This window comes from Leptopilina boulardi, unplaced genomic scaffold (assembly GCF_019393585.1).
Source record: "Leptopilina boulardi isolate dan_hultmark-lab unplaced genomic scaffold, ZJU_Lbou_2.1 LbouV2_265, whole genome shotgun sequence".
NCBI lineage: Eukaryota > Metazoa > Arthropoda > Insecta > Hymenoptera > Figitidae > Leptopilina > Leptopilina boulardi.
This window is the reverse complement of record NW_026137824.1, coordinates 68,678-81,322: the sequence shown is the minus strand read 5'-3', so window position 1 is coordinate 81,322 and position 12,645 is coordinate 68,678. Positions and strand designations below refer to the sequence as shown.

General features: G+C 23.4%; 1 protein-coding gene across 1 annotated transcript; it reads left to right on the top strand.

Moving 5' to 3' along the window:
• Positions 1-2,372: 2,372 nt before the first annotated feature.
• On the top strand, positions 2,373-12,540 carry LOC127281081 (centrosomal protein of 104 kDa). Its single transcript, XM_051304574.1, has 16 exons — positions 2,373-2,633; positions 3,596-3,760; positions 3,933-4,141; positions 4,476-4,662; positions 6,120-6,331; positions 6,550-6,757; positions 6,948-7,095; positions 7,377-7,503; positions 8,052-8,278; positions 8,489-8,758; positions 9,609-9,822; positions 10,371-10,552; positions 10,959-11,104; positions 11,207-11,308; positions 11,430-11,555; positions 11,825-12,540. Exons 1-16 carry the CDS (start codon positions 2,594-2,596, stop codon positions 11,893-11,895), a joined length of 2,634 nt encoding a protein of 877 aa, XP_051160531.1. The 5' UTR covers positions 2,373-2,593; the 3' UTR covers positions 11,896-12,540.
• The last annotated feature ends 105 nt before the right edge of the window (positions 12,541-12,645 follow it).

The following is a 12,645-nucleotide window of genomic DNA, read 5'->3' as shown; positions in this document are numbered from 1 at the left end:
GTTTTTAGGGGTGAAAACAACCCCTATAAATGAAAAGTGACAAGATATCTTTTAAAAATTATTAATATTTTATAAAACTTGGTACATATCTGGGGGTTTTCAGGGTCACTGATTATTAATCTGATGTAAGATTTTCAAAATTCAAAATGGCGGATCCAATATAGCGATCAAATTTTTAAAAAGTTATTAATTTTTTTATTTTATATTTGCCATTTTGAATTTTAAAAATTTAACATCAGATTCGTCATCAGTGACCCAAAAAATCCCTAGATACCAAGGTTTAAAAAAAATTTAATAACTTTTTAAAATTTTGACCGCCATATTGAATCCGCTATTTTGAATTCTGAAAATCTGACATCAGATTAATAATCAGCGACCCCGAAAACCCCCAGATACCTACCAAGTTTTATAAAATATTAATAATTTTTAAAAGATATCTTGTTACTTTTTATTTCGGGGCTGTTTTTACCCCTAAAAACCACAAACGACTTGATCTAGCAAAACAGCCAGACACAGGTATTTTTTTGGGTCCTAGTTTCCGAAAATGTTGGATTTTTTTTTGTGGGTCAAAAAAAAATTGAATTTTGTCGGACGGTGTAATTTCAGAATTTTACCCTTTCCAAGATGTGACCGTCCAATCGCTCAACTCTTTCTCCCACCTAGGTTCACAACGTCCGTGCCTCAGATATATACATACATATGTGGCCATACTTTCCAATACTTTTCTAATTAATCAGGTTTTTATTAAAAATTTTTACTGATAAAAAATTTTATAATATATGATATGTTAGCATCTTTTAAAATTTATAATAAAATATTATTAGAATAAAACTACTAAAGGCAGATATTGTAAAGATAGAGTCCTTGTATATTTTAAGACATTAACTGTACTATGTATAAATGTTATTTTATTTGATAATAAAGATATTTTCAAGTCAGTACTTTCCAATGTCCAACATTGTAAAATTACACAACCGTGTGAATTCACAACGTTCAGCAGTGTAAAATTAAAATTTTTAACGTTATAAATTTACAAAGCATAATAAATTAACATTGTTGAATAAGTTATTTTACATTCGGCGTGTAAATCGACACAAAATTTTTTTTACAGTGTATGAAAATTAAACTAGTTTTTGAAATTATATTAAGTTTTAGGTTATGTTATGGCTAAGAAATAAAAAAAATAAAAATTATTGTAAAATGTCAATATTTTATAAAGACAAACAGAAGAAGAATCAATACTTTTTTTTTCTCTCTTTGGGAATATTCTATTTTGTATAGCCAATTTTGTAAATAACACACACGTGATTGAGATGCACGTGGATGCGGCGTAGTATGTATGTTATGATTCGCATGGTCTCGTTCTTGCAAACTCCTCTTTTATTGATCCATTTGCTAAAATTACCGTCTATATTTTGACGCGCGCAGACGGCACTGCCCTTTTGGCAATATCCGTCAACATTATCTTCAGATATAGGGTCCTTAATAAAAACTGAGGGAGTCTATAGGGAGAGAAATCACGACCTGTTAGTTGAACACCCCTACCCCTGATCCGCGCACAAAAATTTCAAGAAAACATAAGTGTGACGACCCAAAAAAAAAAAATTACCCTCGATTAGATATATACAAAGAGCTACATTCGCCAAGCCCAAAAAGTATCGACTCTAAACCAACCTCCCTTTTTTTTTTTTTTATTACAAAAGAGAATTTCAATGAAATTCTCATTCTTTTTTCTGCAAAAATAAATATCGTAATTATGTTTAAAATGAATTTCGTCGAAATAGTTTTGAACAGAAAAAAAAGTTATAATAAATATTGCGAGATATTTAATACAATTTATAATATTAAATTTTGAAAAATAAATAATAAAAATATTACAGATTAAATTTTAAGTTAAATTAATATTTTTGCTTCCCTTTTGTTATTATTTGCCAACTTTTTTATTTTCTATTATTTATTTAATCATTGTTTTTTAAAATTATTTTTATTTTTTCTACACTTAACAATAAATAGAAAAATAAAATTAAATAACAATAGAAGTATTAACACCTGTATTGTAAATGAAAAAATTATATTTTATCAAGAATTTTTAACCTCAAAAATTTCTTTTAAATTTTCTTTTATTTGTTGTTTTATTTTTCTCCTATATATTATTGTTGTTATTATCTTTATTTCTATAACATTTTAAGAAAAAAAAATTTGCAAAAAAAATATAATAAAAATTTGTAATTAAAAATCATAATTTCTTTTTTTTTATAGAAGAATTGAAATTAGCTTTTTTTTCGCAATTATTGACAATATAATAATAATGACATATACGATCTAATTTTTTTAATATATTAAAAGCCGTTTAGGCTGCGCAATGATAGATCGAAGCTGTTCCGGCATCAGTTTTGCCCCAAGCTTCGTAGTGAGTGGATGTTCGAAGCTTTGCAAGCTCCGCGTAAAGAGCTTTCAAATGGCTGTGCCTTTCACATTTGACGTTTCCGTTAGTTTTGTCGTGTATATTTAAAAAAGAGATAAACAAAAAAAAATTGTTTCGCATATTTAGTTCTTTTTTTGGGGGGTGGGGGTTGAGGGCAAATTTTTCAGCATGCCTAGAAAAATTGGATTCAATGTTGTACATGCCACGAGTAAGAAAACATTCTTTATACATATTTATTATTTCATCAAACATTTAAATACAATTTAACCTCTTTTCTTGTGGGGTGAACAATTTCGCAAAAATGTTTCAATTCTTTTTTTTTTTTTAATTAAAAAAATTTCTAAAAAGCGAAATTTACTCTTTATTTTTTGGTTATTTTTTAATTTCAATTCTGTGGAATAAATTGTGTAAATAAATTAATTTTGAATATTGAAATCTAAATTTAATTAATTGATTTCAATATTATAATTGCATTTTCTTTGTAAATTTTTCCAATATATTAAAATTAATGTGTTTTCAATAACAAAATTCTAGTAAACATTAAACTTATTAATTTCAAATTATGATTTTATGATGTTTTTTCCTCGTCCTATCAATCAAAATAAACTGTAATCAATTGAAAAACAAAACGTAAAATATAAATTTTGAAATTTCTTTTACAATTAAAAATTGAAAACATAAAAAAAAGTTACAAAAAAATTTAATTAATTATATTTAAACTTAAAAAAAAAACCCCCCCGTTTACAATATAATTATGGCAATATAATTTTGAATGTGGTGTCAAATCAAATATTATTGAGTATAATAAACGTTTGGCAAAGTTTTGCAATTAATGAGTTCAGTGCCAGGTGGCACTTATGGATTTGTTAAAACCTTGGCACAATATATCTGATAAGAATTAAATTTACGAAATAAAAGAAAAAAAATAATCAAGAAACCTTTTAATTTTTTTTAATTAATTAATTTTTTTTAATCAAAAAATATAGTACTAGAAAGAAATTAAAAAAAAAAATTTTTTTTTAGTTACTTTTTAAATATTTTTTTTAAAATTAATTAAATTTTAATTTTAGGTTAAAAAAATTTTTTTTTTTTATTATTTTTAAAAATAAGTGAATTAAAAGTAGTTTCAAAAAAAACTTTTTACATATAATTGCGTAATTAATTAATCAGGTGAAGAAGAACGACATTCGTCTTTGGAATTAAATATCCATGGACCAACAGTTCGAGGATGGCAAAGTGCAAGAAAATGCATTTATCCTCAAGAACTTATTCTTCGTCTTCATGGACCCGCGAAACTAACCAGAATACAAGTTTTGGTTCATCAATATTTAATTCGTAAGTTTGTTCATAAAATTTTCTATAATTTTTATCATTTATTATTATTATTATTATTATTATTATTATTATTATATTAACATTTGTGAAATAATAATTTAATAATTCAATTAATTAATATTTTTGTTTAATAAAATTTAAATTACCTATTTTTTGTTGTTTTTTTTTTAAGCTCAAAAATTGGAAATTTGGGCATCTCGAGAAAATGGTTCATCGTCGAGGGATTTTGATTATTTAGGATATATCACACTTTCCGATAATGCATCGACAATGTATAAAAGTAGAGAATTAAAAAGTGTTGCACTTCCGGAAACAGAAACCGTCTCGCTTAAATTTAAACTCCATAAACCCCATAGTAATTCACATAATATTCACGAGCAGGTGAGTTATTTATTTGTTTTTCTTTTAAATTCTTTATTTGTATTATTTATTTAGAAAATAGATTTTTTTTTTCTTTAGAAATTAAACCACTATTAAAAAAATAATTAAATTTTGGAAATCTAAAATTTAGATGAAAAAAAATTTTCAAAATTGTGATTCTTATTAAAATTTTATTTTTTTGAATTATTTTATTTAATTTTAATTTATGAAAATTAATTTTTTTTTTGTATTTCGATTTTTAATTAAATTTTGAAATTATTTTCTTTTAGTGCTTCTTCATTGTTTGAGGTATAATATTATAATAATAATAATGAAAATTTTTAAACTTTCTAAGGTGGGTCTCATTGCCATTAACATTTTGGGTGAACCTTTTGGTCAGGAATTAAGCGGCCAAGGAGATGCTCCATATAATCCTCATTATACGTCGCCTTATGACGATTTGGCATTTGAAATGTACGTCGATCGAGAGGCTGCCAATATCATTCGAAAAATGGAAACAAAAAAGCTTCAAGCTGTTGAAGGTAATAAAAATAATTCGCAAATAATTTTTTTTTTTTTTTGCTTATATTCCAATATTTTTTTTTTTTCTTTGTAAATGAAAGAAGAAAAAATAATGTAATATAAAAATTTTAAAGAAAATTTAAAAATAATATCAGGCCTCGAATTATACGAATTTTTCTCGACTTATTTTAATAATCGACTTTTTCAACTTTTTTTTTTTTTTCTTTTTATTTACAAAATTTTTAAACAAAATACATTTTTTTTATTATACAATAAAAATCTTTAGATCTTTTTTTTTTTATTTCAATTATTTAACAAATTTTTAACTAAAATTATTCTCTAAATTAATTATTTTCAATAATTTGAATGAAAATCTTTACAAATTCAATTATATCTTAAAATATTTTCAATTCAATTATTTTTAAAAAAAGGTTATCTAAAATTATTTTGATAAATTATTTTCAATTCACTAAGCTGAAGTACGCAAACGTTTATGATAAACGATTTTTAAAGAAATAATTTTTTAAAATGAAAAATTCTATAATTTTTTGCCTAAAAAATAGTTGTTTTTTTTTTATAATTTGTTGATTAATGAAAACAACAAGAAATATTTTTTTGGGCAAAAAATTAGAGAATTTTTCATTTTAAAAAATTATTTCTTTAAAAATCGTTTATCATAAACGTTGCGTATACTTCAGCTTTGTTTCAATTCTGTAAAATTTTACAAAATCTTTTGAAATTCAATTATTTCTAAAAATTTCAACTGTAATTCTTTCAAAATTTAATTATTATTTTTAATAATTTTAATATTTATTTAAAAATTTAATTATTTAAAAAAGTTTCAATTTAATTATATTCCGGAATTTTTTTTTTTTACTATTAGAACTAAAAATTATGCAAAAATTTTAAATTCGAGTTATTTGCTTAAATCAGACTTTAAAAAATGTTTAAAATAGAACTTTAAATTATTTTGTTTTTTTTTAGAAATTCGTCCTACTTAATTAAAATTTTCAAAATTTGTCTTAATTCGGTTTTGAAATATTCGAAAGAAATTTTCTTGATAATATTCTTGTAGAATTATTCTTATAAAGAATGAAAAAATGAATTAAATATAATATACAATAACATTAGATATTTAATTAACTAATTAAATGTAATTAAATTAAAAAATCGACTTTTTTGCGCGTTAAAGTCGATCCGAGGCCTGTAATATTAATTTATATATTCTTATTTATAATATAGAAAATATAATAAAAAATATTATTAATTAATAAGTGTAATAAAAATTTTAAAAATTGGAAAAATGAAAAAAAAATTATCAAGAAATGGAAAAAAATAAAGTATTCAAAGTGAAATTAAAATTGAGAAAATAATCGGAAATTTCTTTTTACATCTTGAATTCAAAGAATATGTAACTATTAGATTCGTAAAATCGTCGAAAAGTCTAAAATTTGATTTTTTTCCCCCCCTTTTTAAGAGGAAAGATTTGAATATGCATCAAAATTGAAAGTAGCAATGGAAAATCTAAGAAAGGCGGGTGAACGATTAGGAAAATATGAATTGGAAAAAAAATATGCAATAGCACTTGAGGATTATGATAAAGCGAAGGCCAAAAAAGCACAAGCACAAAAATATCGACAACAAGTTTACGAAAGTTTGGAAATTGAAGATTTACTCGAAGTTAATGGAGTATGTACATTTTTATTTCTTTAATAATTCAATAATTTCAGACAATTTAATTATACAATTCAATTTTAATTTAATTTTATAAATTTGTTTCTTACTTTTTGTTTTTTGTTTTTAAATTTTGTTTTATTAAATTATATTATAATTATTCATGTAAAATCATCCAGAGAAGAAAAAATAGTTAATTATTTTATACGAGTTGTCTTGAATTTCTTTTCTAGCCATTGGAGAAAAATAATCTTTCAATAGTTGAAGAGAAGGAAACAATTCCTTTGGAAATTTATGGAACTGGTGCAGTTTCCGGTTCAGACGATACGAATACTTTGCCCCGATTGACAATTCCGCCAAATCGTGAAGGAACTATTTCACCAACTGGTCCTCCACATTCGCAGCCAATTTCACCGTTACGCCAAAAAAATCAAAGTCCAGGTATGTATTTTCATTTTGCTTTTTCTAAAAATAAAGTTTGACAAAAAAAAATTCAAATTTCGCTCATTTTTGAAATTTAAAGAAAATTTATCACACAAATACTAAACAAATAATGAAATAAAACTTTCTTGAATTTTAAATTCAATAATTATTCATAAATATATATATAAATAATAAAATTTAATTTCAGATGTCACTAGTAGTCCGCCAAATGGAGTTTTAGAAAGACAAAGAGATTATAAGGGTTCTTTGCAAAGGAGAAAAATAAAGTCGGCGGGACCGGCTCTTAGATCAAGCTACGAGGCTTACGAAGAAAGAACTATTCCTGCTTTGAGACAGTAAATAAAATCATCAATTTCAAAATACTATAGAATTGAAAATTAATTAAATATATTTTCAAAGTTATAGCCTAACTATATTTTATTTATTTTATTCAATTAAATTTCTACTTTGTCTTCTTTTTTTTCAATAAATTTTGTTATTCATGAATAAAATTTCCAGTAATAAAACTAATAAAACAATAAACAGCAATCTATAAATAAAATATAAAAACACACAACAAAAATGTTAAGATAATAATTAGTAAATTGATAAAAAAAAAATTGGATATTTTTTTTAGTTCACACACAAATGAATTTACAAGAGAATGTCATACGGACGGTGCGGATACAAAAATTCCATCCAAACTCAATGACAGAGAAAAAAAACAAGCAGCTTTGCCGATAGCCGTTTTTGGCATGGACATGGTATGTATTAAAATTTTACCAAAAGAAAAAATAATAGAAATAATTATTAGATGCGGAAAATTTTAACAATATTGATGGTCCTTATATTTGTTAAATAATAATAATTTTATTAAACAAATATTAAAATTTTCTAGTCGCCTTTTAATTATTTCTATTTACTTTATGTTTAAATTTTTATTTTAATTCAATAACTTTCTCTTAAATACTTTTATCAATTTATATTATTAAATTTAGTCATTGTTAATAAATTTCAAAAAAAAAAATTACACTTTTGCAATAAATTGTACGTTTTTTTTTTTTTTAATATCTTCTACTGGCTGAATTTTCTACTCATATACTTTAAATTTATATTTTTCAATAAAATTCTTTTTGTTTTATGATATCTTGATACATTCAAAATCATTCGATGAAAGTATTATAATTTTTTAAAATCATCGATAAATAAGCGATCAGCGTCAGCGATTGACATAATAAAAATAAATTAAAATAGAAATATATATAGCAAATTAGCTTTTCTCACGCAACAATAATGTAAATTTTTTTTTCAGGTGGAAAAATTTTACTCAAAACAATTCACCGACAAAGAGGAAGGACTAATGTTACTTAAACAAGAACTAAAAGATTTTGATCTAACCACGTCAAAACATTCAGCTAATAAAACAGCGAGGGCAGCAATTTTACTCTTACATCGAGCACTTAGGGACAAAGTTTTCAGTGTTTATAGTTTAGCTGCACAACTTATTAGGATATTTTTTTCTGAATACGCTACCAATAGGTATAATAATATTTTAATAAACGAAATTTTTATTTTATTTATTTATTTTTAAAACATTTTCTTTTCTCAATAAATAAAAAGAAAAAAATTTCTAAAAAAAAAATTTTTTTATTAATTACAATAAATTGTAAATTCTTTGATAAAATTAAAAATTGCTTATAATTGATATAAAATTATAATGATAATATAAAAAATTAATTTTGTTTACAGAGTTTCATCGACGGAAATTGCTAGAAGTGTGGATCGATTATTGCCGGAACTTTTGACAAAATCAGGCGATACAACACCGCGTATTCATAATATGGCTGTTCATACAATTTTAAGTATGGCCGATTGTCAATGTGTTCGTGATTTACATATTATTCCTGTTCATTTAACGCGAACTGTCAGCAGTAGTACTCATCAGAGATTGGCACTCAGTAGACTTGAAATGGTCGAACAACTTATTTTAAATCATGGAATATCAACGGACAAACAAAGGTGATACAAATAAGTGCCAGTTTTCTTTTTTTCAAAATAAACTTCCACTGGTAAATAAAAATAATAATAATAATTTAATACTAAAAAAATAATGTTATCAGTTATCAATTTACACTTTTTTTTTATTTATTTGAATTTAAAATAAAAAATTTAAATCACAAGAATTTTATTTTAATTAAATAATTGAAAAACTTTTTTTTTCGAAAGTAAACTAAAAAATTATTAATTTAATACAAAATTTTAAATATTTACAATTAATTTTAATTTAATTTTAGGAAACAACAGATCATTTATTTAAAGAAAAAATAATAAATAAAATGTAACTAATAATTTTTGTTTTGTTTTAAGAATGTTCAATTTTTTTATATAATTATTTCTAATATAAAATATATAAAATTATGTACTGGTTCGTGTAAAAATAATTCATTAAACTTATTTTTTTAATGAAAGAAATAAAAATATCAATTTCTTGTAAAAACCAATGGAAGTTTATGAAAAATACAAAAGCACATGAAAATGAGGAATAAAATAAATGCACGTTTTTTTAAAGGAGATTTGGACCCCCCTTGTTGGACGTTCTAATTTTATGTCTCCATAATAATATATTGTTTCTCTGTAATTGGATGAAACAAAATTTAAGAAATCTTTTTATTCCAGTGAAGCTGAGAAAAAATAAATATTGAACCGTAAAATTTTTCGTTTGTTTAGAAGTGTATATGTTTTTTTTTTTGCGGTTCAACTTTTTTTTTTTAAATTGAAAATATTGTCAATGACTCGGGTGGTCCCGTCTCGTGATTTATTGAAAAATGCAAAATTCATGTACTCTGATAAGACATTGTGATTGTTGCAGTGGATTAACATGTCGAACATTATCCGAATTGGGATCATCTGGTTTACATCATCCCGCGGAAGCTGTGAGAAAAGTATCTGAGAGAATTTTAATTCTTGTTTATAAAGTAAATCCACGATTAGTGCGCAAACAACTTCCACCTGATGACGATATTACCAGGCGAAATTTATTGTATCGACAATTATTTCACGAATTCGATCGAATTGATCTTCAGGTATTTTTTCTCATAAGCTAAGAATTTAAAAAATAAAACGAAGCTGAAGTACGCAACGTTTATATAAACGATTTTTAAGGAAATATTTTTTTTAAATGAAAAATTCTATAAATTTTTGCCTAAAAAAATAATTTTTTATAATTTATTGATTAATGAAAACTACAAGAAATATTTTTTAGGCAAAAAATTATAGAATTTTTCATTCTAAAAAATTATTTCTTTAAAAATCGTTTATATAAACGTTGCGTACTTCAGCTTCGTAAAATAAATGGAATTTTATTTATAAAAACTTCAATTTATAGTTTATTATTCCAAGAATGTTTTTATAATCAATTCTTTTAAATTTTTAATTAAGTATTGTAACGTACTTTTGAATTTCTTATTTTTGCAAAACTTATTCAGTTGAATTTTTTTTTTTAATTTTTCTCGAGTTTTTTTTCTCAATTTTAAAAAAAAAATTGCTTTGAAATTAAAATTTTAAACTGAAAGGAATTTAATTGTTCCTTATATGTAATTAATATTTTTGTGTAATTGACTTTTTCCTATAGAGAAAGAAAGAAATGGAAACTGGTCAGAAATCAATGATGACACCAACGAGAACGAGGTCAATTGACAGTAACGTTGCTAGTTTAACTAAATCTCCGCCAAGGACAAGTCCTCCAGTTAGTACAGGAAGTTCAACCAGCGTCACATCTCCTTCTGATAATAGTGGAGATCACAAGGGTGACAAGTTAGTGTTTCAAATTCTAATAAATATTTCAAATTTTAATTCCAATTTTTCTCAAAAACTTGACAAGTTCTTTCAAAAAGAAAGAGTTTAATTTCGTCTTTTTTTTTAAGGATTAAATTTAGTAAACAATAATAATAAATTAATTTAAAAGGGTCAATCCATAATATTTGCGGCCTATTTTTAAAAATGTCGAATAATTCCTAAAAAATATTTGGTATCCTTACAATTCATTTTCGGCAAATTTTTTTTTTAAATTTAATTTATTTACAACTTTAGGTGAAATATTATGAACTGATCAAAAAAAAGAACTTTTAATTTTTAAATTATTTTTAAAAAATTATTTAAAATAAACATCAACTTATTAACTAATATTTAATTTTGCCATTCTAATCGATTTTTCTTTCAGAATGTGTATTTTTTGCTTATCAAAAGGAAAAGTTTATTCGGAAGAAGGTTTAAATATTCATTATTGGCGAAGTTGTCCAATGTTAACGAAATGCGAATCGTGTAAACAAGTCGTTGAAATTTCTCATCTTAATTCACATTTGCTGTGTAAGTAAATTATATAAAAAAAAAAATAACATTTTGAAATTCAAAATTAAAACTGTCCAACAATTCACGTTTTTGAAATTAATTTTTGAAATTTATTTTCAGATGAATGCGATTTAAGGAATAATTACGTCAAATGTGAAACATGTAAACAGGCTGTAAATGAAAAATTATTCGAGGAACATACAAAAGATGAAAAATGCACAAGTAAAAACATTAAAAAATTTTAAAAAAAATTTTTTATTGAAAATTTTTCTTTTTAATTGATTTTTTACATAATTTGATTTTGTAACGATTGGTTGTAACTGTTTTTTGTAAATATTTTCAGAGCCAATGGACGGTTATGGAAAATGTCCTCTTTGCCGTGGTTTGGTAAACCAAAACAAATGGAAAGATCACTTAATGGGTGATCATCCCTGCAGTAGTAATCCACGATTAAAAGCAAATAAATCTTGTACGTTTTAAAATTATAATTCATCAAAATTTTTATTTCTATTAGTCTCATTAATTATTTAACTTCTCGTAAAATTAAAAATGTTTTTTTTTTTTTTTTATTTATCCAAATCGTTAATCAATTTTTTTTTTTTATTAAATTTTTCTTAATTATTAGTAGGTATTACTTATTTTTATTATTTTGTTTTAAAGACAAAAATAATTTTTATTTATTATTATTATTTACAGTTTTAATGATAATTTAGTAATTTTTTGAAAATAATGTTTCAGGCACAAAATCATCGTCGAACGCACAAAATCTCAGTGGAAAATTAACATCACCAACCGGAAGGGATTACTAGCAGTAAATAAATTTTTAGATTAAATTTATCAAAACTTCTAGTCAATTTTGATAATTTCTTTTTATGTTTTTTTGATAATCTATATATTATGTATATTTGTTATCTATTTGAGATCTGTTTTTTCTTTTTTGAAAATGTATATGTTTAAAATACTTTTTATAGTAAAAAAGAAAACCCGTCCTCTTACGTAACATTAGCAATTATTAGAAACTAAGTACTATTCAAAAATTAAAAATAATAATAATAATCTGTTGAATCAATTAAAATTATTAAAAAATTTCAATTTTCAATATCTAGTAGAAGGATTAAAATTTTTGACGCAGATTAGTTGAAATACTTTAAAATTCACTCTTAATATACAATTTGAATAAAATTAAGAACAAGTGAATTTTTCATCGACTGTAACTATTTTTTTTTTTTTTTTTGCAAAATATTCAAACATCTAAAAGATATTTTTCTCGATCCGCCCATTTTGCAAAATCATTAATCTTTAAGATATTGCTCGAGGACAGCGAACAATAACTTTCAAGGGTATTTTAAGCTCAAATGTTATAAAGTAAATTATATTGTAATTTCATACATTCATTGTTTGATAGAAAAAAAAAAAAAAAAAAAAATTGACTATTAAAATATCATTCAACTCAATAGCGATTTTTATATTTCCCTATACACAAAATTTTATTAGATTATTAACTGAATTAATTTTTGATTTATTTCAAACTAATTAATTATAAAGTATTTAAAATTTCA